Source organism: Kogia breviceps, chromosome 2 (assembly GCF_026419965.1).
Source record: "Kogia breviceps isolate mKogBre1 chromosome 2, mKogBre1 haplotype 1, whole genome shotgun sequence".
NCBI lineage: Eukaryota > Metazoa > Chordata > Mammalia > Artiodactyla > Physeteridae > Kogia > Kogia breviceps.
In genome coordinates, this window is record NC_081311.1 from 38,677,115 (window position 1) to 38,704,823 (window position 27,709).

Sequence of the window (27,709 nt, forward strand, 5' to 3'; positions counted from 1 at the left end):
GACAAATTAACACTGCCGGATTTACAACCTACTTTATAAAAGCATTATTAGAGAATACCTTTTGAGTGCTATGGATCTTTTGAGGCTCTCGAACTTCAAATATATATTTGAAGAATTCTCAAAACTCAACAGTAAGAAAACAAACAACCCAATTTAAAAATAAGCAGAAGACTCGAACAGACATTTCACTGAAGTGGAAAAATAGATGGCAAATAAGCTGTTAAAAAAGATATTAATATTGTCGATCATTAGGGAAATGTCAATTAAAACAATAATGAGATACCTATTAGAATACCTAAAATAAAAAATACTGATAATAACAAGTTCTGGTGAGGATATAAAACAAATCGAATGCTCATACATTCTCTCATGGAAATGCAAAATGGTATATCCATTGGGGAAAACCATTTGGCAGTCTCTCAAAAAGTTAAAAATACTCTTATCATATGACCTAGCAGTCCTACACCTGGGTTTTTACTTTAAGGAAATGAACACTTCTGTTCACACAAAAACCTACACACAAATGTTTATAGCAGCTCTATTCACAATTACCAAAAACTGGAAACAACTTAAACGTCCTTCAACAAATGAATGGACAAACTGTGGTACATCTCTACAATGGAATACTACTCAGCAATGAAAATGAATGAACTACTGACATATGCAAATCTCATATGAATCTCAAAGGCATGTTAAGTAAAAGAAGCCAGTCTCAAAAAGTTATATACTGTAGGATTTAATTTATATATAACATTCTCATAAAGATAAAACTACAGTGATGGAGATTAGATCCATGGTTGCCAAGGGTTGAGGAGGTAACTACAAAGGGGTAATACAAGGGAGTTTCTTAGGATAATGGAACTGTTATATATCTTGACTGTGGTTATATGAATCTATCATATTAAATTCATAGAACTGTACACACATGCAGGTACGCACACACAATCAACTTTACTGTGTTAATTTTAAAATAAAACTGTAAAATGATGTAGTGCTGTCTTAACATTTGAAAATAATTTTTATCAGAAAAAGTACATATGAGAAGATAAAAATTCAGAAGCATTCATCAATTCCTTCTAAATTATATACTTGAAATATAAAATGAACCATTAGAAGCCTAGTCCTGCTGAGAATGGAGCTAGATATTGCTTCTAGTCAACATTTTATATTCTCATAAATCAAATCCATAGCACTCAAAAGATATTCTCTAATAATGCTTTTATAAAGTAGGTTGTAAATCCAGCAGTGTTAATTTGTCATGTTTTTCTTGCTTTTAAGGAGCCCTAACAATCCATGTAACAATTTTTCTAAATTTTAACAAATTTGGGAACAGGGCATGAGTATGAACACAGGCTCTCGAACTAAACATGCTGGTTCAAATTCTAACTCTGCTACTTACTAGCTATTTGACGTGGATAAATTACTTAATCTCTCTGTGCCTCAGTTTCCTTATCTGAAGATAATAATACTTACCACATAGGGTTATTATGACTGAGAATTAAATGAGTTAATATAGGGCTTCCCTGGTGGCGCAGCGGTTGAGAGTCCGCCTGCCAATGCAGGGGACACGGGTTCGTGCCCCGGTCCGGGAAGATCCCACATGCTGCGGAGCGGCTAGGCCCGTGAGCCATGGCCGCTGAGCCTGCGCGTTCGGAGCCGGTGCTCTGCAATGGGAGAGACCACAACAGTGAGAGGCCCGTGCACTGCAAAAAAAAAAAAAAAAAAAAAAAAAAAAAAAAGAGTTAATATATGAAAAGCACTTAGAACAGTGCTTGGCACATATTAAATACCGTATCAGTGTCTGTTAAATAAAGTGCACTACGTTCTTGTCCATTTATAACTATATGACCTTACAGGTATGCCACATTATATATGATTTAATACTCAAATTATATTTGTATGACTTAAATGGAATTTTACCAGTTTATTAATTAATATGATAAAGATTTAATTGTAAGGTTCTGCACTTAAGTCTCTCCCTCAAAACTGTGACAGGTACAGTATGCAGGACTCAAGCTTTGACTACAGCTCTAGTACAAAAGACAAACAGGCTTTAATTAATAGCAATTTCAATAGGTATTAAAAGGGTGGGTTTCAGGAAAAGGAAGCTAGTTTGATCCTAAACTGTGTTGATAAATCTCTAGCATCCACACTGGTCACACCACTCTTAAAACATATATACCGTTCTAGATTACATGCTTAATTGATTTACACACTTAATCTGTGCAGCCCCAATGGCAAGAATCAGAACCATAGAAAAAGTTCTAGAGGAAAAGATTTAGGCTCAGTAAAAGGAAGAACTAACACTGAAGAGTTCTCCAAACATGAGATGGGCTACCTGAACAGTTGGTGAATTCCATGTCACTGGGAATATTCAAATAAGCTTAATGACCAGTTGGTGGGACATTTATGATCACAACCACCACAATCATTTACTAAATGCTTATTATGTCTGTCCCAGGTCCTTTACATACATTATCTTCAATCCTTCACCAACTCCATAATGTAGTCACTATCCCCATTTTATAGGTGAGAAAACCAAGGCTCAGAGAAGTTAAATAAATTATCCCAAACACACAGCTACTAAGTTGCAAAGCTGTGATTTGATCCAGGTCCTCTAATTCCATAGCACACATTCTACAGTTCCACACCGCCTTTGGTTGAACATTCACTGACTTTAATATTCCTTTCAATCCTGAGAGAGCATGATTCCTTGAAATTATATCTTTCTAGATATATATATCTAGACCTTCCCTAACTATTTCTATAACACTGGAGCAGGTATCTTTGTCAAGGTAAAAGATGCATCTTACCTGTGTTAATGTTGGTTTGTTACTTCTATGAGAGAGATGTGTTCCAAATTAACATACTTCCCAGTATGTCAAAAGACAATGAAATTAACAATCAATTGGACTATGCAAAACAGGTGTGGAGCGTCTTACTCCTGAATTTACTTCCTAGAGGATGAGATTTTATTTAAAAAGGAGGAAAATGTTTTTTCTCTTAATAAAAGTACAAATGAACACACAAGCAGAGATAAATCTATGTCCTTATCTCTCCACCCTTCCTCTTTGGCTAGCTCTCAATTAAAACATGATTCATGAGAATCTATGTGAGTTTTTTCACTATATTGTTATAGTAATCTCTCACTAACTGGGGGTAGTGATGGTTACATTCCAGAAAAGTGCCATGTTAGATAAAACCTCATTGGCAAGTTCGATAGGGAATTCTCAAGAGAATAAAACAATAAAGTTAGTTATAAAGCAGAAAAGAATCTTTTCCCTCGGTTGTTCACGAGTTCATATTCTGAAAGTCATGATCTTCTGTGGAAAATGGAATTTATATTAACCACACTACTTTTTTTAAAGTTCTTGATATAGCCCTTACTGATATTTAATGCTTTGGTTTCAAGGAACTAAACTCAACCATACATATATACATAGAAGAGATCACAGATTGTAAAATTTAAGCATACAAATACAAAACCACATCGAGACAAAACTATGACAGGCAAAATGGTAGCTGACAAGGTAGTATAGTACACAAGTCTTGTTAGAAATTGTTATAATTTCTTAATATGTTAAAGTATACTCTGAAACCTAGAGTTCAAATTTAGCATTCATTTGTTGGATTCTAAAGGGGAGAAAATTTAAACAAAAGTTATCCCACATACAGGTCAGAATGAATGAAACACAGAATCACAGAATTATGAAGTTGGTAGAACTATTTCCATTTCAGAGGCAGAAATCCAGAAAGGCTACCTGACATGAAATAGGTCACAGAGCTGTCATTGAGGACTGTCATAATTTAGCATTTTTCAAGCACTGTACTCAAAAATCTACATCTTGCATGCTTCAAACTATTTTGACAGAGGATGTCTGTTTGTTGTTCACCTGTCTGACACTCTATACCTGGAAATGCTTTACTGTGTTGGGCACAGAAATGGAATTTGGGGATGACCATTAAAATGGAGTGTCATAGATCCCCACCTTCCTATGGAATGCGGAGGAAATGCTGTCCCTCTGCAGAGATTTTTTAGTTGTCTTCTGTTTTGGGGCTGTGAATGTGTATTCATGTGCTAGAAATCCTTATGATTCTCTCAGCTGAAGACATATGATTATTTACTCCCCCCCCCAAAAAAAACCCAATCACTATATTTCATGGGTTTTTACCATTCATTTAAACTGTTTCTCTGTTTACTTCCAAGAGTCCCAAGAAGTGGTCAGGGGAGGCTCCTTGAATACTAGTCTGTGAGGACAACATGATAATAAACTATGGCAAGCCAGTTTATCTAGCATAAGTAGTATTGAAAGATGGATGGACTGGAGTGTGGAAGGTGGAACACTGCCCTGTCAGAGGTTCAAGAATATCTAGACAGAATTCTAATGCTGCTTTCAGTTGGTTAAAGAATCATTATAGCATCTCTTCAGCTTTTTGCAAAACACCAAAGGGGAAGAAAACACTGTTGGGGAGTCGACCTCTTTATCTCCTTTCCTTTACTGTCCCTTTTTCTGATCTCTCGTTTACTTGGGAATTCAGAAAGTATAAAGAAATGGGTTTGGGGCATGTCTCTGGCTCTAGGCCTTATATGGGCATTCAGAGCTCTCAGAATGCTTCTGGCATTTAAACTTAATAAGCAGCAGGCGAGAAAGGAGAAAGGTTTGTGAAACTCTACCAGGTATACTATTCTGAAGTTGAATGGGACTTTGAGCAATGCTAACTTAGTATATTTGATTTGTTTCCTGCACTTCTCTAACTCAAGTTACACACAGACTTTGCTTTTATTTTTCCCTTACTCCTTTGTTTTGTTTTTCTGTTTCCAGGAACACTGGCAATAAATAGGTGGGGAGGGCAAATTTAACATTAGCTTGCTAGTACGTTACTGTTGGGCCTCTCTAAGACGAAACAAGCTCTAGTAGACATTTCATCCCTGAACATCTAAAATTAGCAAGTTTTGCCCTTGCCTTTGCCTTTGGAAGCCATGCACTCAGTCTCTAAACAGGATATTCCATTTCTTTTGCTGAGGAGAATTCCCTCAACTTTAGGAGCATTTCCATGACTTGCACATAGTAAATATTTTTTTAAAAACATGTTATGTTCAAATGAATTAAATATTGTATGAAGAATAGCAGCTCTGATGTTATGATAGTCCTCAAGGGTAACAAAAAGGTTGTAGTTTGCAAAGAAATAAGACATGCAAAGGATTGGCCTCTAAAATCTAAAATCTGGTTCAGCGTCTCACTTTCATCCATTGAACTAATTTCTTTCTTCTGTGCAAAAGTCACTCGGCAATCTAAGTAAGGAAGTTTTCCCAAAACAAATAATGAATGGAGATGAAAGATAGGTTAAACCTCTATCTTAAAAAAAATCAATAGTTCTATGAAGACTTGCATTTTCACAAGACATTTGAGTCTTCAGAACTCCATGAGAGCAAGAAATGTAAGCTCAATAAATGGCTGTAATTAGACAGATGGGAACGACAGCCAATATTAATGATGTTCTTCAGTGAACTGAGAAATATCCAGATAGTCATTTTCATGGACTGACCAATATTTTAAACTTATTTGTCTGGGGGGTAACAAGGATGGAATCTTACAGGTTTTATGTAACTAGCATTAATGGATTATAGAATACTAATCAGTAAGACTCACTCAGAAGGGTGTATTAAAACTGAGAATGAGAGAACTAAGAGGTCAAAGAGACAGAGGCATAGCCTCTTTACAAGTCAGAGAAGATAAACATTCCCAGACAAGATGCCACAGTTGACAACTTGAGAGGTGAAGTCCTCATGCAAACACTAAGGAGATATGAAGGAATCTTTGTCCATACAGGGCTTCTGGAAATGAGAGAATGTCACTTCATAGTATAATGAAAATAACATCTGAGGTATTACAATGGCATGTTTATCGAGCACTTGCTAAGTGCCAGGTATAGAGCTCAGCACTTGCCACACACTATCTCATTTAATTCTCAGTGCAACTCCATGGTGTGAGTACTGCTTTTGTCCCTGTATTAAAGGTGAGGAACTTGAGGCTTAGAGAGCTTAATAATTTGCCCAAAGTCACAGAGGTAGTAAATAACAGATCTTACATCTAAAGCCAAGTCTGTTGGGCTGCAATGTCCATGTTCTTAAACCCAATGGATACCTGATGGGACTGGTCTCTGGTGGACACATCAGGAACAGACCTGTCATGACAGGCCAATAATATAATTATGGTCAGTAAAATGGTTTGATTGCACATGTCCTTATCTTTGGACCATTTGCCTTTCCTTCCTCTTTTTCCCTCCCTGGTCACCGTAAATTTATTAGAATGGTGCCTGAAAAGCTTCATTCAATATGTCAGATTGGTGGGGGGAATCAGTTAATTAAAACATTTGTTAAGCCCCTCCTATGTCCTAGGCATCCTCTTTTTTTCAAGAACTGCACATCTGATAGGAGAACAGAAACTTAAACCCCAATTATAATTCTGTGAGATGAGTACCATGCCAGTGCTATGGACACATATTTTAGTCCTTAGAAGATAAAACATCTTGAATTCTTCTTGTCCATTTTAGTTTCACTTATGCTACAAGGTTACAAGTTATTCTGGCTAATAGAGAAAAGGGGGTGGGGGAGGTTTCATGCAATCTTAACTTTTAAAATATTAAGCACAAGCTTAACAAAAAGTATTATTTTCCAAATACTTTCAAGGGCATTTTCCTAGAATCAGGTAAATGAGAGCAAGCAAATGACCTACTTACGGCAAAAAATGCTCCAGGTTATAAAGGATGGGAAGCCAAGTGCATCCTGGAAACCACAGCATCTGGTCTTGTTTTATGTTTCATCTATCAATCTGCTGTTACAGGAATTGAGAATTAATGTTTCAACTACTGTTTTTTCTATTTTGACTGATGAATTCATATCTTTGTTATTCATACCCAATCTCTCCCAACTCCTCTCCCATTAAAAAAAAAAAATCATATGGAAGGGCATTTAGGAAGGGCCCAAACAAATCCTAGGGAGCTTACTCTTTCATTTATGCCTTAAAGCTCTTGCTAATGTAAGGTTACAGTAAGGTTAGACATCTTACCAAGCAATTCCCTGGTTTGATCCATCCTGACTTTCCACAGATAGTATCACCTGAACAGTCTATTTTCAGTACTGTATTAAAGCTAAACAACAAAATATTGCAGATGTAAAAGAAATATCTAAGTTCTAGAAAATGTTTCTTGGTAGCATAAACTGTAAAAAATGTACAACTGGCAGTAGTGCTTGAGAAAAACGATTATGAAGCAATGTAAGACTGCTTGTGCATTAGTGCTACCCTGATAATACGAGAAAATTACATATACACTAATTTCTATATATACTCATTTAAAACTATATACAAAGTTTAAAAACATAAAAGCATGAAAAGTAGATTTACAACGATATGTTCTTTGCACTTTGTTATTGAGTCTTTTTAGCTCATGTGCTTTTTATAGAATGAAACTATCAAATCATCTTTCCACTCCTTCCAATCTGTTGAAATTTTAATTTTCCATTATTTTTGCCTTGATTCCATCTTACTCTTTCTGCTGGAACTTCAACCACCTAACCTTAGCCTTTCTCAGTGCTTTCATGGCTTTAGATACAGCTTCATATTCTTGTTTTATTTTTCTTTCCCCACCCATTCTATTATTTAACTTATCAAAATAATAAGATTATTTTTTTCCAATGAAATATTTTTAAAAGAACCAAGGTTACCAAGTGACTCTTATACTGGTGAAATTACTGCTATATAATTTTATCTATTTGTTGAAGTTCTGCTCTTTCTAAATCACTGTCAAGTGAATCATTTCTCATGTGCAATGAAAAGGGTCAGGTTTACCATGTTTATTTATCCAAAGATTTCAGATTTGTTTTTCCTTCCAAAGACATTTTGTTCTGAATCTTGTCATGAGGCTTCCTTGCCTTGATTTCTTGATGTATCCCAGCTGGCTTAATGGTTCAGCTAACCAGACAGGCTTTTGGGGCTGGGACAGAAGAGATTTTTACAAAAATACATCTAAAATTATCACTGACTAGGGCAGAGTTTGTCTAAGTGTGGTCCCAAACTACCTATATCCAAATAATCTCAGATGCTTATTCAAAATGCAAATACCTGGGCCAAAACCTAGAGCAGTTAAATGGGAGCCTTTAATGCTGGGACCTGGGAACCTGCATTTTGCCAAACTGTCCAAGTGAATAGACTCACAGTGAAATTCTACAGCTCCTAATCTAAGGCATACTTTCCCCTTCAAGGGTTCAGTGCAATGATTGACCTTGGCTACAGAGCAAACTTATCACAACTCCATCCAACTAACAAAAACAAAGGAAAATTCACTTCCCTGAGGAGAGAACTGCCATTAACTGCCTTGAGACATTAGTTTAAAAACAAACAAAAACTTTCTACAATAAATATTAACTATTTTTAATATCTTGATTCTGACATCATGGAGGGAAGGCTCAGAAGGTCTACCAAAAATCTGTTGTAATAATTTCCTGATTAATATTATACATAATGAATTATTTATTGAGCCCCTACTGTGGGCCAAATATGGTGTTTTGTGCTGCCAGGGATTATATAAAGCTATCCTGGGATGAAAAGCATATGTTCACTCAGCTCTATTCTGGAAGAATCTAGCTGATTTAGTGATTGCTGTAAATGAATGTGCATGGTATATGGGAAGGCAGTCATTTGATATCTTAGGGCCCAGACATAGGAGGCTTCCTAAGGATTTGCTAAATGAAAATAAGGTCCAAAAAGTATAGCTGTAGGTACTCAGTTTATAGCCAAACCACTGGAAAAGGAATGAGCAGCAATATTTATTTGGGGGCATGTAGACTCTTTATGGTCAGTCTTGATTACTTTATCCACAATTTCCTTTCCTGTGCAATCATACCACAGATATTAAGCAGATCAATTGAGTCTAGATGCAACCATACTGAGAGCTCCACCTGATTCTAGAGTGCATTTAGGATGTCCCTAGTAGGGTGACCAACTACTCATGGCTTGCCTGAGACGTTCCCTGTATTAGCATTTGAAGTCCCATGTCCTAGAAATCCCCTTAATGTCAAACTGGGTAAGTTGGTTATCCTGGCCCTTAGAGAAAAGCAGGTGAGGCTCTTAGTTGACCCAGTTTCACTCAGTGGATGATGGAAATCCATTACCATCTTGAATTTCTCAGCTCATTTTCCTTACCAGTGGGTATGATTATCCTCATGAGCCACAAAACCTAAAGTTCCTTCCTTCAATAACCTCTACCTTTTAGCTGTCAAGGCATAGTCCCACAAGCATCCCAAGCAATGACTCAGATTGGGGATAATCACTGGGACCCAGTGGAGAGTCTCTTCTAAGACTGCTGAACACATGGCTTGTGTTTACTTGTAAATATTATCCTGGTCTCATAATCATTCTGAGATGAATAATTGTACTAGCACTCCCAAACCTAGCTTCATATCAGTTTTTTTAGAATTTATTTTATGGTTGTAGACACACAAAAATAGACAAAAAGGCATGGATGCAAAACAAGAACCACTTACCGTATTAGATCCATTCTGATTCTTATCAATAAACCCAATCACAGTTTTTAAACATTCGTGCATTCCTGTCATCCCATCCTTATCCTTTAAACCCTTAACATTTTGTCATTTCATGGTCTTACCTCTTTCACCTAGATTTTAAAATTTAACTGGTATCAAATTACTATTTCAAAAGGAGAATGTAAAGTGTAGAATTTGAATCAGATCTAGGTCCCAATGAAATTTTGCCACTTCTAAGGTGCATGAACTTAAAAAAGTTTATCGCTCTAAGCTTTAAAATTTGCTCATCTATAAGTAATAAATAAAGAGAAAATAATGGCTATTTTAGAGGATTGGGTTTTTTGAGGAATTCAGGTTATGGATGTGAAGCACAAAGAAGCATATTGCCTGACACCTAGTAGACATTCAGTAAACTGTAGCTATTATCATCACTACAGTATCACAAGCTTGTAACAAGGGTAGCATTCACTACATTCAACAATCAGGCTGCAGAATTTTAGCCATCAAGGATGATGCCTAAAGCAGAGAGGCACAAACTGCCTTCCCGAGGAGCGTAGTAAGAGGAACTATCCCATTACTTCATAGTCTCACCACCTCTGTCTGAAGAAAGTGATGCTTCTTATATCTGGGGACAATGTCTAATGTCGTCTCGCCCCTGGCAGACTGTGCTCAGGAGGCGCTGTCTTTCAGATTTGCTCCCTGGGGACCTCTGGTGCCTCATCTCTCATTCTGCAAAGGGAAAGAACGGGGTAAAAGAAAAAGGGAAGTCACCGAAGTGCAAAACCTGTTACCAGATGCCCTCTTTTGTCCCTACTACCAGGCCTGCCCGGGTAGGCTGCAGAATCGTTCCGCAGATTTTCAGGCGCCACCCCCAGGTGTTCGTCGGAGCAGACAAGGGAGAGGAGGGTGAGCTCACCCTAAAAACTGAAAGACAGATGGTGAGGGGTGGGGGGTTGCCCATGCGCGTCAGAGCTTTGGCTAAACGACAGAACAGCAGCGTGCGGGTTTGCAGCCGGGGTCGGAGGGGCGGGCGAAGGGCGTAGGTAAGGATCAAGCAGAAAGGAAGGAAAAACTTCTTTGCGGGGAACACAGAACACACTTTGCACTCTCACGAAGGCTCCCGGATTTGTCAGTGTTGCGACATGAGCCCGCGAGCAGGGCACGGACTTTATGTGACAAGCGCTTGCCCCAATTCCATCTCCGAGACTCAGGTAAACTCAGAGGTTCCGCCGAGCAGATAGCAGCTTAGGAATTTGGAGCGTGACGTAGCTCCCGCCGAATACCCCCACACCACTTCCAAACCCCGGAAACGCGCCCCTCCAGGCCCTCGGCCGCGAAGGCGCATGCTCCGTGCGAGGGGGCGGGCCGCGACTCCCCCCGGAAGAGTTCTCTCCCAGGCGGCGTTTCCTTCCTGTATGAGGCTGCTAGGGCCTCTTGCGGCCGCTGTTTTGCACTGAGGGTGAGTAGCGGGTTTCCGCGGGGCTTCGTGGGACGGGCGAAGCGTCCTGCTGAGGTCCTTTAGGGACTGGCTCGGGTCGGGGCAGCCGAGTGGGAAAGGTCACCCCGCCGTCCTCCCATGCCCCACCTCATTGCCGCCCCTCAGCTTCTCGCAGCCCTTCGTATCCAGCGGATTAACCTCCAAGGGCGTCCCGGGCTCCACCTTGGCTTTCGGCCCGGCCTAGGCCCTTAGGTCTCTGTTAGCGCTGCCCCCAAGAGTTAGGCCATTTCTAGGGAATCTCTGTAGGCAGCCGGGTCGCTGCGGGGGCTTGAGGTCGTTACGGGCGACCTCAGAACCGGGGTCCTAGGCAAAGGCGGCCAGAATGAAGCGTGTCTGATTGTCGCACAGGCACTGCTACCACCTAGTGCAGAAGTGAAGGAGGTTTTTCAAGCTTAGGCACGCTTTCGCAGAGGATGGTGGTGTTAATAATAACCTGTCCTTTATGTGAAGGTTGGCAGGCTTTCATTGTCATAGGCTGTGTTCATAGGGCCTTGATGTCTGCGAAACTGGGACTTCTGGGGTTGAGAAAAACTTTGTAAAACACTGCGGTGAATTCGAGAAATGCTATGGTATGAATACTCTACTCTTGGTCCTTAACCTGTCAGTAAACTGCTCATTGATGAGGTGGTACGATTTTTAATTTTTCTACCCTGAAATGGAGAAGTCTTTAAAATGAAACTATCTGGTATCATATTTGCCTAACAGATAACTCTGAATACAGTGTTTTGCCATATTTCTTGTACATGGCACCATCTATGTTTATGTGTATATTTGTGTATTTGTTGATCCTGATGTTTATACAGAATTGAAATACAGTCCCTACTGTTTTATGCATGTGCAACTTTTATTATATATTCTGCTGTAATGGTATTGTTATCGTAACGGCCTTACATTGCAGGCATGTCTATGTCATATGAATGATAAATGAGTGTGTAATAAAATGTATACAGTTGCAACCTACAAGGAGAAGTTTCAGTTTCATTTCAGGGTTTTGAAGTCATTTTAAAAGAAGGATGACTGTTTGTTTTAGAAGTGGCTATAGGTCCAGAGTACTGTATTGCTGTTAATTTAATTATAGTAAAGTATATAGTTAACAGAGATTTTGTGTTGCAACCTACAAGGAGAAGTTTCAGTTTCATTTCAGGGTTTTGAAGTCATTTTAAAAGAAGGATGACTGTTTGTTTTAGAAGTGGCTATAGGTCCAGAGTACTGTATTGCTGTTAATTTAATTATAGTAAAGTATATAGTTAACAGAGATTTTGTGTCTTGATTTTTTTTAATTGATTTAAAAACTGTTGATGACTGGGAGGTAGATACCAGTCCTAGTTCATGTAGTTCAGTGAACATCCAGTAGGTGGCAGTTTTATCGCTACTCACTCAAACTTTAAATGAAAACATTTTATTCGAATATCACTAGTTTAAGTTAGTAAATCTTTATTTTGCTTGTTGGTTTCTTCTCATCTGTGAGATACAGGTGTGCATGCCTCCTGTAAGCCAAGCTGTGGTTGACGTAACTGCTTAGGCAATGTGTAAAAGTAGACATGTTGCGTCCTTTTTTCCTCTTTCTATTGAGTGAGAGCTGTATAGTTGTGGGTCAAACATTTTGAAGATTCTGTTGTTTCATATTTAGCTAGGTTGTTGGAAAGAATAAGATGGCTCTAAAAATTTCATGTCACTTGTTAGTTGAGAAAATAGCATGTATACATTTCAGCAGGGCTTGGCAGCCTTTAAAAGTTAAGTATGAGAGAAAAGTGAGTCTGTTCACAGTTTGAATTTCACTCAAAAATTACCTAGTATACCATCACATTAGTAAACTATTTCATTGTTGGGCTGCCTTTTTTCAGTTGGATAAGTGTTATAGTCATTATTTTTCTAGGTTCCCTGACATAATTATTTAAAAGCTGATTAAAACAGTAAATGCTTTAAGATGTTTACTGCATTTTTCAAATAGAATTGTTCTCTACTTAAATTATATGAGCTTTTAGAAAAGTTTATTAAAAATTCTAATAAATAAACCTCAGTTTCCAAGAGGAGATTAAAATGTGTTTATTTACGTTTTATTTACTTAACATTTAAAAATCCATTTCTCTTTAAATAAAACACTTTTTTAAGGTAGGTAATGTTGAATTTGACTAGAAGTTTTTCTTGCTTAGTTTACGCTATCAGTCTCCCGATTTTAATGAATCTAGTTACTACCTAGTGGCATTTCTGTTTGTTTTTCAAGGTTAACAATCAAGATGGTACATGCTGAAGCCTTTTCTCGTCCCTTGAGTCGGAATGAAGTTGTTGGCTTAATTTTCCGTTTGACAATATTTGGTGCAGTAACATACTTTACAATCAAATGGATGGTAGATGCGATTGATCCAACCAGAAAGCAGAAAGTAGAAGCTCAGAAACAGGTATGATTAAAATGTTTGAGGATCATTTTTCTTGTAGCTAGCAGATATTTTCCCATAAAACTAAGGATATAGTGGAATTAGAAATTAATAAGAAATTCCGTAAGACCCATATGGAAATGTGGTTTTTTTTTTTTTTTTTTTTTTTTTTTTTTTTTTTTTTTTTTTTTTTTTTGTGGCACGCGGGCCTCTCACTGTTGTGGCCTCTCCAGTTGCGGAGCACAGGCTCCGGACGCGCAGGCTCAGCGGCCATGGCTCACGGGCCCAGCCGCTCCGCGGCATGTGGGATCTTCCCGGACCGGGGCACGAACCCGTGTCCCCTGCGGCGGCAGGCGGACTCTCAACCACTGCGCCACCGGGGGAGCCCTGGAAATGTGTTTTTATGTAATATTTAATTTCATTATTCCTAAAAAAATATTTATTTCTCAAATCCTTTTTGACTGTATAAGCAACTTAGAAGAAAGAATGGTGAAGAATAAAAATATTACAGCATTTTGTTATGAATAGGCTAATTAGAATATTTTTGTCAGCTTATAAATGAAGGAATCTAGGTAAAATTTTTCAGCAGACTAAACAAAAAATTTTGTCTTCAGTAATGGTATACATTTTGCTTTGTGAGACATTTGAAATGTTTCTGTTTTGTAAATAAGTTCATTTGTATCATATTTTAGATTCTACATATAACTGATATCATATGATATTTGTTTTCCTCTGTCTGACTTATTTCACTTAGTACCATAACCTCTTGGTCCATCCATGTTGCTGCAAATGGCATTACTGCATTCTTTTTTATGACTGTAAATATATACCACATTTTTTTTAACAATTCATCTGTCCATGGACATTTAGGTTGCTTCCATGTCTTGGCTATTGTAACTAGTGCTGCTGTGAACGTTGAGGTGCATGTATCTCTTTGAATTATAGTTTTCTCCAGATACATGCCCAGGAGTGGGATTGCTGGATCCTGTGGTAACTCTATTTTTAGTGTTTTAAAGAATCTCCATACTGTTCTCCATAGTGGCTGCACCAATTTACATTCCCACCAACAGTGTAGGAGGGTTCCCTTTTCTCCATACCCCCTCCAGCACTCATTATGTGTAGACTTTTGGGGGGACTTCCTTGGCAGTCCAGTGGTTAAGACTTCGCCTTCCAGTACAGGGGGTGCGAGTTCAATCCCTGGTCAGGTAGCTAAGATCCCACATGGCTCGCAGCCAAAAAACCAAAACATAAAACAGAAACAATGTTGTAACAAATTCAATAGAGACTTTAAAATTGGTCCACATCAAAAAAAAAAATCTATTATTTGTAGACTTTTTTGATGATGGCCATTCTGACTGGTGTGAGATGATACCTCATTGTAATTTTTTTTTTTTTTTTTTTTTTTTTGTTTGTTTGTTTTTTTTTTTTGTTTTGTGGTACGCGGGCCTCTCACCGTTGTGGCCACTCCCGCTGCGGAGCACAGGCTCCGGATGCACAGGCCCAGCGGCCACGGCTCACGGGCCCAGCCGCTCCGCGGCACATGGGATCTTCCCAGACCGGGGCACGAACCCGTGTCCCCTGCATTGGCAGGCGGACTCTCAACCACTGCGCCACCAGGGAAGCCCACCTCATTGTAATTTTGATTTGCATTTCTCTAATAATTAGTGATGTTAAGTATCTTTTCATGTGCTTATTGGCCATATGTATGTCTTTGGAGAAATGTCTATTTAGGTCTTCTGTCAATTTTTTGATTGGGTTGTTTGTTTTTTGTTATTGAGTTGTATGAGCTGTTTATATATTTTGGAAATTAAGCCCTCATCGGTAGCATCATTTGCAAATATTTTCTCCCGGTCTGTAGGTTGTCTTTTCATTTTGTTTATGGTTTCCTTTGGTGTGCAAAAGCTTATAAGTTTGATTAGGTCCCATTTGTTTATTTTTGCTTTTCTATTGCCTTAGGAGACTGACCTTAGAAAACATTGCTACAGTTTATGTCAGAGAATGTTTTGCTTATGTTCTCTTCTAGGAGTTTTATGGTGTCATGTCTTATATTTAAGTTTTCAAGCCATTCTGAGTTTATTTTTTATATGGTGTGAGGGAGTATTTTAACTTCATTGATTTACAATCAGCTGTCCAGCTTTCCCAACACCACTTGCTGAAGAGACTATCTTTTCTCCATTGTATATCCCATTAAAGATTTTTGAGTAGGTGGGTGATATGCACAGCAGTGTTTTAAGGATACCTTACTGTAGCATGTAATAGGAATTGGAATCAGGGAGACTAGGAGCAAGATCTGTTGGTTATAGACTGCAGTAATCCTGGCAAAGACCTAGAATAAGGGAGTGACAAAAGGAGTGGAATGGGTGAAACAGATGAATGCTGGAAGGACTTTGTGATGACATTGAAAAGAAAAGGGACATCTTACAGATGAATCTGAGATTTGTCTGGACTCCTCAGAGATTGATAGTATCTTTTATAGTAGTTTTAGAATCTGTAGATGGGGCAAGTATATGGGAAAATGACATTTGATTTGGGCATATTGAGTTTGTGTTGGTGGTAGGAATCCAGAAAAATATTCATCCAACTGTTGAAATTGTAGGTCTAAAGGTCAGTCTTTGGAGAGTCCTTTTCAGATGCTCATAAGTAGTTGGACTCATTAGAGCAGTGAGTCTCAGTGAGATGGCGTAGGCCCCAGGGCTATTCCTGTGTAGCTGTGTATCACTTGTGGGTTTTTACCCAAACTACTCCTCCACTTTCCTCCTTCCACCATTAGGATTTATACATTCAAATATTTGTTGAGGGCTTCCCTGGTGGCGCAGTGGTTGAGAGTCCGCCTGCCGATGCAGGAGACACGGGTTCGTGCCCTGGTCCGGGGGGATCCCACATGCCGCGGAGCAACTAAGCCCGTGAGCCATGGCCGCTGAGCCTGTGCGTCCGGAGCCTGTGCTCCGCAGCGGGAGAGGCCACAACAGTGAGAGGCCCGCATACTGCAAAAAAAAAAAAAAAAAAAAAAAATATTTGTTGAGAGCTTATGTAATTGTCACTATGATAGATGCTGATGACTGTATTGAGAGTGGTGAGGTCTCTAAAGGAGAGAAATTTGTAGTCTGAAGTATTTTTATTTTAAAAAAAGGTAGAAAATTGATAAAGTATCCAACATAGGCTGGAGAAAATATTTTTAAAATAAAAAATAAACCCATAGATAGTGAAAGAATAGAAATAATAAAGATAACATAAATTAGTAGAAAATAGAATATATGAGAGAATGAATAGAAATATAGAAAATGAATATATAATAGAGAAAATCAGTAAAACCAAAAGTTGGTTATTTGAAAAGACTGATAAAATTGACACTTCTGTAAAAACCAATCAAAAAAAAAATGAAGCCAACAATAAGTATTACTAGGAATGATAAAAGACATGCAATAGCAGATGCTGCAGACATTAAAAATAAGGACAATTAATAAGTATGTCAATAAATTTGAAAACCTAAGTGACACGGACAGACTCTTAGAAAATTATTAATTACCATAGCTGACTTAAGAATTATAAATACATGAATAGTTAGTTCCATAACTATGAAATAAATTAATATTGGAAAAATATTTCCATAAAGAAAACTCCAGGCTCATAGAATTCTACTGGCAAATTCTAGCAACATTTAAGAAACAAATTAATAGTAACAATTTTATATAAACTCTTCCAGAGTGTAGAAAATGAGAAACACTCACCAAACCTTTCTATGAGGGTAGTGTAACAACAATTCCAAAACTTAAAATGAATGTAAAAATCTTAAACAAAATATTTATAAGCTGAATTCAGCAGTGTATAAAAAAGATAATATATTATGACCAGTTGAATTTATCCCAGGAATTTAAAGGCTGGCTTCATTTGAGGGAAAAAAAATACATATATATTAATTTAAAATGCATATATATTTATATTAACAGATTTGAGAATGAAACTGTGATCATATCAATGCAGCAAAGGCCTTTGTTGAAATTAAACACTTATTCTTGATTTTTAGAAATGCTCTTAGAAAATAGAAATAAAAGATAATGTCTTTAGCATGATAGAATGAATTTACTACAGGAAACAGTTCATGGTAAAAAATTGAAAGCATTTTCTTTGTGTTTAGGAGCAAGTCAAGGAAGACTATTGTCATCACTTCTATTTAACATTTTTACTGATTATTAGCTAATGCATAAGTCAAGAAAAAAGATAAGAGGTAGACGTATTGGAAAAAAAATAAACAGTTATTATTCGCAGGTAATATAATTTACATAGAAAGCCAAAGAAAGCCTACAGATAAACTATTAGGATTAATAAGAGTTTAAGGGCTGCTGAATACAAAATCAGTACACAAAAGTCAGCTGTATTTCTGGATACCCACCACAGTTGGAAAATGCAGTTTTTAAAAGATACTATTTACAGTAACATCAAAAATATTCAGTAACTGACAAACACAAGTTATACAACACATTTATAGAGAAAATTATAAAACTATTGAAGGCTTAAATTCAATTCAGTGCCAATTAAAAAATACCCAAAGACTTCTTTGTTTGTTGTATTTTTCTTCTAAATTTATATTGAGGAATAAAAGTTTATTAATAGGTAAGACATTCCTGAAAAACAAGACGTGTGTGTTAGGGGAGGAAAGATTTGCCTTGTTTATATCAAGACTTACAGTAAAGCTATAGTTATTAAAACAATGTGCAGGCTTCCCTGGTGATGCAGTGGTTAAGAATCTGCCTGCCAGTGCAGGGGACACAGGTTCGAGCCCTGGGCTGGGAAGATTCCACATGCCGCAGAGCAACTAAGCCCATGAGCCTCAACTACCGAGCCTGCGCTCTGGAGCCCGTGAGCCAAAGCTACTGAAGCACTTGAGCCTAGAGGCTGTGCTCTGCAACAAGAAAAGCCACTGCAATGAGAAGCGCGCACACCGCAACGAAGGTAGCCCCCTTTCGTCGCAACTGGAGAAAGCCTGCGTGCAGCAACAAAGACCCAACACAGCCAAAAATAAATAAATTAAAAATGAAAGTAAATTAATTAAGAAACAAAACAAAACAATGTGCTATTGGCACAGGAGTGGATTGGCAAATATACCAGCATAGAGTCCAGAAACAGTCCTACCTGTAATACAGGAACGATGTGTGACATAACTGGCTTTGCTTTGTAGATTATTGGAGAACGGTGGACTTTTCAATAAACGATACTTAGACCATTGACTATATGGGAGGGATTAAAATTTGATTTCTGCTTGATTCCGTGCACAGTGAATCTCTTCCTGGGATTAAAGACTTAAATTTATTCATATAACAGATATTCATTGAGCACCTACTCTGTGGTTCTTTATACCTCATCTGCATGTTCTAAAGATATTCTTTTTAACCTATCCAATTTTAATAAAAACACTTAAAAAAAAAATAAGTGGCCAGAGGAGGAGGAATAAAACCAGAATAGTGTAAGTTGTTGGTACCAGTCTTCCCCACCCCAACTTACCTTGAAGTATACAAAATACTGCAGATTGTTACAGTGGTTCACTGGCAGTTATTTTCAAATGGAAGGATGTTACATTTTGAAACATCAGAATTTGGAGAAGTTGGTGGGGTGTTAAATATAATTTTTTAAAGCCCCTTCTTAAATTCTTTCCTACTATCTGGAAAATCACTTGTGTGTGTGAAGTCACCAAAGCCAAGGGAAAAGAAGGTTGCAAAGAGAATTGGTTGTAAATGTTGTATTATAAAATGATCCAGGAGGAGATGTCATGAGGAATGTGAACGAAAAAAGCAATCAGTAAATTTATTGAAATCATTAAAGAGAGCAGTTTCCATTCACTGGGGACAGCATTGAAGTAAACGAACATAGTCATTGCAGAGTTTGCTGAGGGAAAGGTAAAGAAGAAAGGGGAAACGACTAGCGGAGCAGGTGGAGAGTTGCTGCCAAAGAGGAGGGAGGTAGGTCCTGGAAGAACCAGGAGGGATTGGGATCGGTAGTTACAGGAACATTTTAAGGTAGAGTTAACTGTTTTATTCTCGACAAAGGGGAGAGGTTATAACTAAATGTGCTTGGGAGTGGAGGAGGTTTGTGACCTGCTGAGGTAAATATATGATTAGTATAAAACGAGATAAATCATAGTAGGTTATGGAACATTAGGGCATAATTGAAGAAAGCATGAGTTTATTAGGAACTCAATTGTTTTGTTTTTATGAGCTTCTTGAGCATTTCTCAGCAGGTTGGGAGCAGATAAATTGAATGGTGGTGCTGAACCTGCATTGAAGATAGGGCTAACTGGTATAACAACAAGTGTAAGGAATCGTATGTTTCTAAGGAAGACATTCTCTGGAATTTAGGAAGTAGATGGGGAATAATTTAGTTGGCATATAGAAAGGAATTAGAGTGCGTATTGAGGGCAAAGATCAGATGTCAATGTGGGAGAGGAGGAAGGTATGACTCCTGTGGTCACAGAGGAAGAACACTGACTATAAAAGCTTAGATAACGTTTTGAAATTACCAGATAATCCGTGGGCCTGATGTGAGCTTAAAGGCAGTGCAGTTTTGAGATGAACGGTGAAGGATGACATAGGTGCATTCAAATCAGGAAGAGTAACCTAGAAGTAGTCTTACGTTTGGATTAAACAGGATATTTGTAAATAATTTCTAGCCTAAAGCCAGGAAAACTTCCAGCCTTATTAAATGTGGGATATTTAATTGGTAATGAGAGAGGAGATAGTTTCAGCAGAGTGTTAAAGAGAGACAAGGCTTTTCTGGGCACGTGCTGCTGTTGGATCATATTGAGATGTAGCACAAGAGTTTTGATAGGTATGTCTGTAATAAAAGGATGGGTTGGATTAATTGAGATGTTAGAAAACAGGGAATCTCTAGGTGTACTATTAAAGAACTTTCAAGTACAGGATGAATAACTTAATGCTTGACCTCTCCTGGGCATTTGTATATACAGTATTTTGTTTAGCATATTAATTAGACTATATAATATTCCTAAGATTGTAGTTTAGTTGTCAAAGGCCTGGAAAGATTCACTACTGAGAATTCATATACATGAAGGTCATATATATTGTGACCTTAGTCATTAATTTAATGTCTCCCTATTTTTAGTCCTATCATTGATATTGTAAGGTTCAAAACTTCATTTCAGTTATTTTGATATAAGTAATAGATGAAATAGTTTGTGAAGGGCTGATACACTGAAATCTTAAACTGGAACTCTCAACTGCCAGGTGTTTTTAAGAGCAGCCATCATAGAATGCCAGTTACCATTTGGAAGAGCTAACATTTGTTGACACCAGGAAGCTATTGTGAACTGCGTTACCAATCAAGTGGCCCTAAAACCATGGTTTATTGGAGCTGAATCTTAAAAGACTGAGCTGAACTAAATAAGGAAATTCAGATGGGAAATCAGTAAGGATAAGCAGTTAGTGTTGCCTGAGTGGCCAAGGGGAGAGATAGAAGTGATGAGGAATGAAAAGCAACAAGAGGGAAACTCGAGGTAAAACTCAGTGCATTATAGTGTTTTATACAGTAACATAGCAGAAGAGTATTATAGTAGAAAGCCGTCTTATCCAGCAACTTTTGGGTTATACGATAAAGTCAGAAGATGTAAGTGCACTAACGCTAAAAGAAGATAATTGTCTCCGCATATCTAGAAAAGGGTGTTTGTTAGAATTTTAATGTAAGTTTGTGGTAAAGGCTTATAACTAATGTATAAAGATAATTCTTCAAATTCTCTGCTATTTCCTACTTAAATGTATTTTTTAAAGCTTTATATCATGGCTTCCCTGGTGGTGCAGTGGTTGAGAGTCCGCCTGCCGATGCAGGGGACAAGGGTTCATGCCCCTGTCTGGGAAGATCCCACATGCTGCCGAGCGGCTGGGCCCGTGAGCCATGGCAGCTGGGCCTGTGCGTCCGGAACCTGTGCTCCGCAACGGGAGAGGCCACAGCAGTGAGAGGCCCGAGTACCCGAAAAAAAAAAAAAAGGAAAAAGCTTTATATCAATTTCCTCTATCTACACTTAAAATTGGAGTACTTCAGCTATGACCTCAGTAAAAGTTTTTTGAAATAAGTTGAATTCATCTGTTTTTTCACTCTTGTTGTGCTATCTCTAACTTTCTAAAATTATTCTTCCAGAAGAACAACCAATTTTATGAATCTTTTAGAACCTTTATGAAGTGAGTGTTTCTATTCTGCTGCTCCTTTACTCCATTTCCTCCTTCCTCATTCTAGGCAGTAATATTAGTTCACTATTTCCTACCCCACTTCTTTACTTTTTAAATAATACTTTACATGGAGAAAAAGTGAAATAGAGTGAAAGGATAAAAAATACTATGAAACAGTTTAAAAGATGGGTATAAAGTAAGTTTCCCTCCTACCTCTGACTCCTCACCCACAGTTCACCATTTTCCCTCCACAGAGTGGGAGAGACCCACTTTAAAAACCAAGCAAATGTGGGTGACTAGAAAGTATAATTGTCATTAAGCTGTAAACAGTAAAGCATTGCATGAGCATAGGCCATTTTTCAAGTAGTCCAATCATAATTTTGTTTTTCTAGGTAAAACATTTTAGAAATAAGGGCTCAATTAAATGTGTCAAACCTAGATAATTGGATAACTTGTTCCTGGAACACAGTTTGGTACTGGTATGATGTGTTTTGGGGTGCTTTCTTTTCATTTACTTGTGTGTTAAGCATGTTCTTCTCTCCCAAATGAGAAATGTTAGTGTTTTAACAGAACATGAGCTTTGAAGTTAGATTAGAGTTTGAGCTCTGGTAATGCTAATTCATAGCTGTGTAATCTTGCCAGTTCTTTACATTTCTCTGACCCTTGAGTTCTTCATCTGAAAAAATGAGAATAATAATAGCTATTTCTCAGGATGGTTTCAAGGGTTGATTGTAAACCGTATCCAGCACAGTGCCAGGAATGTGGTAGGTGCTCAATAAACGTTAATTTTTTTTCTCTTTCCTATCAATGTTATTAATGCAACCTGAAGACATTGTTAAATGGAACTGCTGTTATGGAGAAAAGATTCTAGGTAAACTCATCTATAGCGTTTTCTGTCTCTATAAAGTAAACAACATAGTTGATAATTTTTATTTAGGAAATTCCAAATATAAATAAAGGTAGCAAGAGGCAATTGTGGCCTAGAGTAAAATTTTAAGGGCAAGTAGCTAATAGAGAGAAAAGCATGGTTTTTCAAATACTGCCATTTTGGACCAGGTGATGGGGGTGGGGAGGCAGGATATCCTTTGCCTTCTTGATTAATTAGCAGCATCCCTGTCTCTGCTGACTAGATACCAGTAGCACTGCCCCACTCACCCAAGTTGTGACAACCAAAAGTATTTTCAGGCATTGCCAAATGTCCCCTAGGGGGCCAAAATCACGCGTGGTTGAGAACCACTGTATTAGAGCATGGCCTAGAAAGAACACATGTGGGATGGCTTCACATTTATAGAAGAACAAAGGAAAAGAAGAGAAATTAATGCTATTATAGGTACAAAAAACAGGATACTGTTCATAGCTGACACATTTAAAGTCAGTGAAAGAGAAGATAATTGTAAGAAAGAGATAAAAGAATCTGGAAAAGGCTGCTTTATCCATTGATTCAGAGGGGTGGCTAAATAGGAAAAATGATGTGGTTCATAGCACTTAAAAAAAAAAAATGCTCTGTTACTAAGATATGATCAACACACGTCCTGATCCTCTAACCAGTCTATAACTATAATGCTGTATGATGTGATTTTTTTTAAGAGTAGCAATACCCCTGACAAATAGCAAGATTATATATAATCAAAAGTATTCTAGGAAAATGTAACAACCAAAATTTAGGTAAATGTGATTTACCAGAGCACCTTCATTTCTAAAACTGTTCACTTAATTGATATTTGAATATATTATGTCTAGATTTTTAAAGACTCTTTAGTTGCCACAAACTCCAGTCATGTAACTGAGGAAACCAAGGTAATATATATGATGGTTAAGGTATAGGCTCTAGAGTTGGGACTGCCTGGATTCGTATGTTGCCTCTTCCATTTGCTAACTGTTAACCTAAGACAAATAACTTAGTCTGAGCTACGCTTCAGTTTCTTTTTCTGTGTTGGGGAGAAATTGTACCTACCTCATAGGATCTCTCTGAGGATTCAATGAGTTAATCCATCTACAGTATCTTGGCATAATATTTGGCACACTCAGTAAGTGTTTTACTGTTAACATTATTTTTATTTTAGTTGAAAGCTGTGTCACTTTGCTAGAGCGTATAGCTTTAAGGCTAGTTTTGCCCAGCTCTAAAAATATATGCAAGTATACTTCTAATTGAAAATTATTTTTATTATCTCTGGTTGCCTAGCCCCAAGAATTGACTTTAAAAAGGATAGTATCTCAGAACAATTTGAAATTAGTTAGGTTGAACGCCTGTCGTAGATATATGGGTAATTTGAGGAAAGTTGGACACCTGTTTTCAGATACTCTGTCAATTGAAGGAAAGAAACTCCAGTTGTCCATTTCTTGATATCCTTAACTCCTCGATTTTTCATCTTGAGGCTTCATTTTCACCTGTCATGATAATCCTGCTAGGAAAGAGAAATCAAGTTGGACCTTAGAATCTCATTGGAGCAATGAGAGGCCGTGTATATATCTCTTCAATCATGTACCCTATTTTCTCATTTCCCAAAAGCTGGCTTAAATTGCCCTGATTTCTGTAGAGTAGACCTTCAAATCTTTTTTTACTTAAGGACTTAAGAATGTTGAAGGATGAAATAAGTGGCATAGAATATCTCTGGAAAATCTTATATGTCTGTTCATTGCTCTTTTGACTTCACAGTTACATGTTATGGAGTGCCAGTGTCTAAATATCAAACTAAAGGAGGTTGCTTGTTTTTTCTTTCTAGGCAGAAAAATTAATGAAGCAAATCGGTGTGAAAAATGTGAAGCTTTCAGAATATGAAATGAGTATTGCTGCTCATCTAGTAGACCCTCTTAACATGCATGTAGGTATCTTTAATCTTATTTAATATTTTTTTGGTCTAGCATTTTGTATCAAGAGTCCCAAAGACCATAACCAGGTTTGATGATTCTCTAGGAGGAATCACAGGATTCAGTGTAGTCATACTCCTGGTTATAATTTATGACAACAAAAGGATACGAGGCAAAATTAGCAAAGAAAGAGGGGTGTGGGATGAAGTCTGGAGGAAGTCAGTCACCACCTTCCAAGAGTCTAGTGAAGTCACACAGGGTGCACTTAATTCTTTCAGTGACAGGTTATGAGAACACCTGTCAAATGCTGTCTACCAAAGAAGCTCATTGGAGACTTAGGGCCCAGGGTTTTAATTGGGACTGGTCACATAGACTGCATCTTCCTAACATGTGTCAAAGTTCTAGACTCCCATAAGCCAAACAGGTATCCACCATAAACCATATTGTTTGCACAAACAGTTTAGGCACAGTGAGCTATTCTCATCAGGAAAATGGAGGAAACTCTCCCGAAATCTAAGTATCTCCCATACTCCAGCCAGGGAGTAGCCTGGCAAGCAGGCCTTTCCAAGGATAATCATCTTGGGCCTGCTGTGTTAATTTTTTTTGTGCACTTTGTTTAGTTAAACCTGTACTTTTATATATTCACCTTTGTGGCATATAAAATTACTGCTTTAAGTCATGTGGATATTTGACTTGGAGTTCAAATCTAGATTTTTTATAAGGTATAATAGACAACACAAGATTCTGAATCCCAGTTTTTCCATTTATGGCCTTGGTAAATTATTTTCTCTTTTGTGTTTCAGTTCCCTCGTGTATAATCCAGGGACAGTGTAATACCTGCTGTACCTACTTCTAAAGGATTATTTTGAGCATCAGATTAATTTAATTTATAAACTCTAAAATCCTCTGTGAATATTTTGTAACAATAGGTGTCAGTAAATAGAGTGAAATACGATATCCTTATCTCCAAATCTAGAAAATAAAAATCTACAATGTCTATTAATACCTGTGTGCACAGAGACATACATGCCTTTCCAGAATTAATCCTCCATTTGAAATGAGCTCAGTTCTTTGTTATAGCTATAGTGAAAGTAAGTGATGATTTTTTCAGATCTGGCTGCGCTTTTTCACTTTTTTTTTTATGGTGGAAAATAAACGTGTTGTAAATATTGCTTCCGACCAGCCCCACCTCCAGCCCCTTTACTCTTCCAAATTAAAGCTAGGTTGGTTTTGTTTGATTTTCAAGTCTTTTTCAGTTAATTTATCCAGTGTCCACCCCCCAAAAAAAATTTTTAAGCTGAGTCAGAAGACTTTAAAATACACAAGCTGTATCAGTTTTGAAAAAAATGTATCCCCGTTTACTTTCGATAAATATATAAGACAAGTTTTGACACAGTTTACTTTTAATTAGTAAAATTCAGAAGCCCTGTTTGGTGAGTATAACCCTTATTTCTAAATTCATTCCTATTATGTTTGACACTATCATCTGTGAACTAGACCACTCAGCTAGTGCTGAACTGTCTGTCAGAGCTGGCTCTCATTCTTCTTGGTGGAGTAATTCCTCATCTTAATGGAGTGAGGTCAGCTTATTAGATGCTTATTAGATCCCAAAACTCAGAGTTTTGAGTGTTGGACCTAGGACTTTTTTTTTTTCTTTTTTTTGAATAGGTAGTTGACTATTAAATTTCAGCTCATGGTAGTGTTTAATAATTTCAGTATTGCTTAAAAGTACTTATATTAATATATCATTTTAAACTTTTATTATTTAGGTATAATTTTACTATTTAGGTATAATTAAGGCTTGCCATTTGGGGGGATTCTTTTTTACTTCGGTGAATATACTTTAGCTATAAAACTTCATGCTGACCTTATTAACTTCTACCAGGTTACTTGGAGTGATATAGCAGGTTTGGATGATGTCATTACGGATCTGAAAGACACAGTCATCTTACCTATCAAAAAGAAGCATTTGTTTGAAAATTCCAGGCTTTTGCAGCCTCCAAAAGGTATGGTAAAAGTTTATATTTGCTAACGCATTGAAAATCTGGAAAACGTGGAAACTTTCTGCCATTATAGAACTGGTGTTTTTGAAGTTGGGTTTTCAAGAGACTGCTGAGATCCAGTGAACTGTTTTATAAATAATGATTTTAAAATAATTGCTTATTCTTCAGCTTCCAAATTTAGGTAGAGTTTTTCCCCATAGTCACATATCAAAGTAATCCCTTATTTCAAATTCATTTTTATTACTTACAAGAAAATGAAATTAGGGAAATAGAGGATTAAAAAAAAAATTCAAAGTAACAGTGTGGGTTTTTGTCTTCGAGATAAGACTTCTGGTTGTTTCACGATTCTAGTGATTTTTTTCCTCTTGGTAATTTTATTTTAGATTGCAGTGGTAGTTTTTTGTTTGGTTTTGTTTTTAAGGAAATAGTGAGATACAGATGAACTAGAAATTAAATACTACTTATTTTTAAGGGAAACATTTTCTTATTCCTAGTTAGTGATTACTTCAAAAGCCTTGGAACTCAAGAATTGAAAGTATTTATAACTACATCCTTAAATATAATACTTTTATTATTGGCCATTCATATACTGATTATGTTTAAGACTTGTTAAAGGCGATTCAAATGTAGCTTACATGATAATTGACAGTGAGATCTGTAGAAGTGTGTTGCCATGGCTTTCAAATACAAACGCTGTAGCATAACTTATTTAGTAGAAGCTTCTAGTAGAAACTTCTCTTTATTGTATTGCCAAAACTAGAGAGGTTGCTAGTCAAGACTGAAATCAAATTATTAGACAAATGCATTTCTCAAAAAAGGATCTTTAGAAATATCAAAATAACATGTTTAAGTTGTAGTTTATAATCTTACTAATTTTTCAGCTGTATCAAAAAGTGCATTAATTTATATTTCAAAGGTAATTGAAGCCAATAACTGTACATTTTTATGAAGTAGAAAATTTTTGTTTCTGGTAAATAGAGTCTGACTGTTACCACCAAAAATGGCATTCTCTTTTTGTTAACTAAAACAACATATCTGTTTTTTATGTATTTTACTTTCTGAGACAACAAAGCTACTTTTTTTTAAACAAGAAGCATTTACTCTATTGTGATTTAAAAAAAATTTTGTTTTTCCCCAAAGAAAATTTCAGATGATTTATCTGAGCCCAGATCAAGAGTAAGGCAAATGTTGGATTACTAAGTTCTTCAGTACCCTCTTGCAGGTTGTTTATAGTGTGAACAAGAAAGAACTTTTGTCAATTTTTATGTCTCATTTTCACAATGTTAATGAATTTAGGAAATTTTTTTATG

At 37.1% G+C, this 27,709-nt stretch overlaps 1 protein-coding gene and 1 long non-coding RNA gene across 3 annotated transcripts in view; one reads left to right on the plus strand and one right to left on the minus strand.

Annotated features, from left to right (window-relative positions):
• Window positions 1-2,871: 2,871 nt before the first annotated feature.
• LOC131750928 (uncharacterized) lies at window positions 2,872-10,267 on the minus strand. The gene is made up of 3 exons (XR_010838894.1): window positions 10,139-10,267; window positions 6,742-6,836; window positions 2,872-2,957 (listed from the first exon to the last, which is right to left on the minus strand). It is a non-coding gene; the product is annotated as an uncharacterized lncRNA (long non-coding RNA).
• A 245-nt stretch (window positions 10,268-10,512) lies between these two features.
• The window catches only part of ATAD1 (ATPase family AAA domain containing 1), a 54,130-nt gene continuing 36,933 nt past the window's right edge, over window positions 10,513-27,709 (plus strand). The window contains exons 1-4 of one of the 2 annotated variants that reach the window (XM_059054019.2): window positions 10,513-11,003; window positions 13,267-13,441; window positions 24,312-24,410; window positions 26,282-26,402. In XM_059054019.2, the coding sequence (XP_058910002.1) occupies window positions 13,280-13,441; window positions 24,312-24,410; window positions 26,282-26,402 (382 nt within the window). In that variant the 5' untranslated portion in view covers window positions 10,513-11,003; window positions 13,267-13,279. Of the gene's footprint in view, window positions 11,612-13,266; window positions 13,442-24,311; window positions 24,411-26,281; window positions 26,403-27,709 lie in introns of both variants that reach the window. The other variant, XM_059054018.2, reaches the window with a different exon arrangement.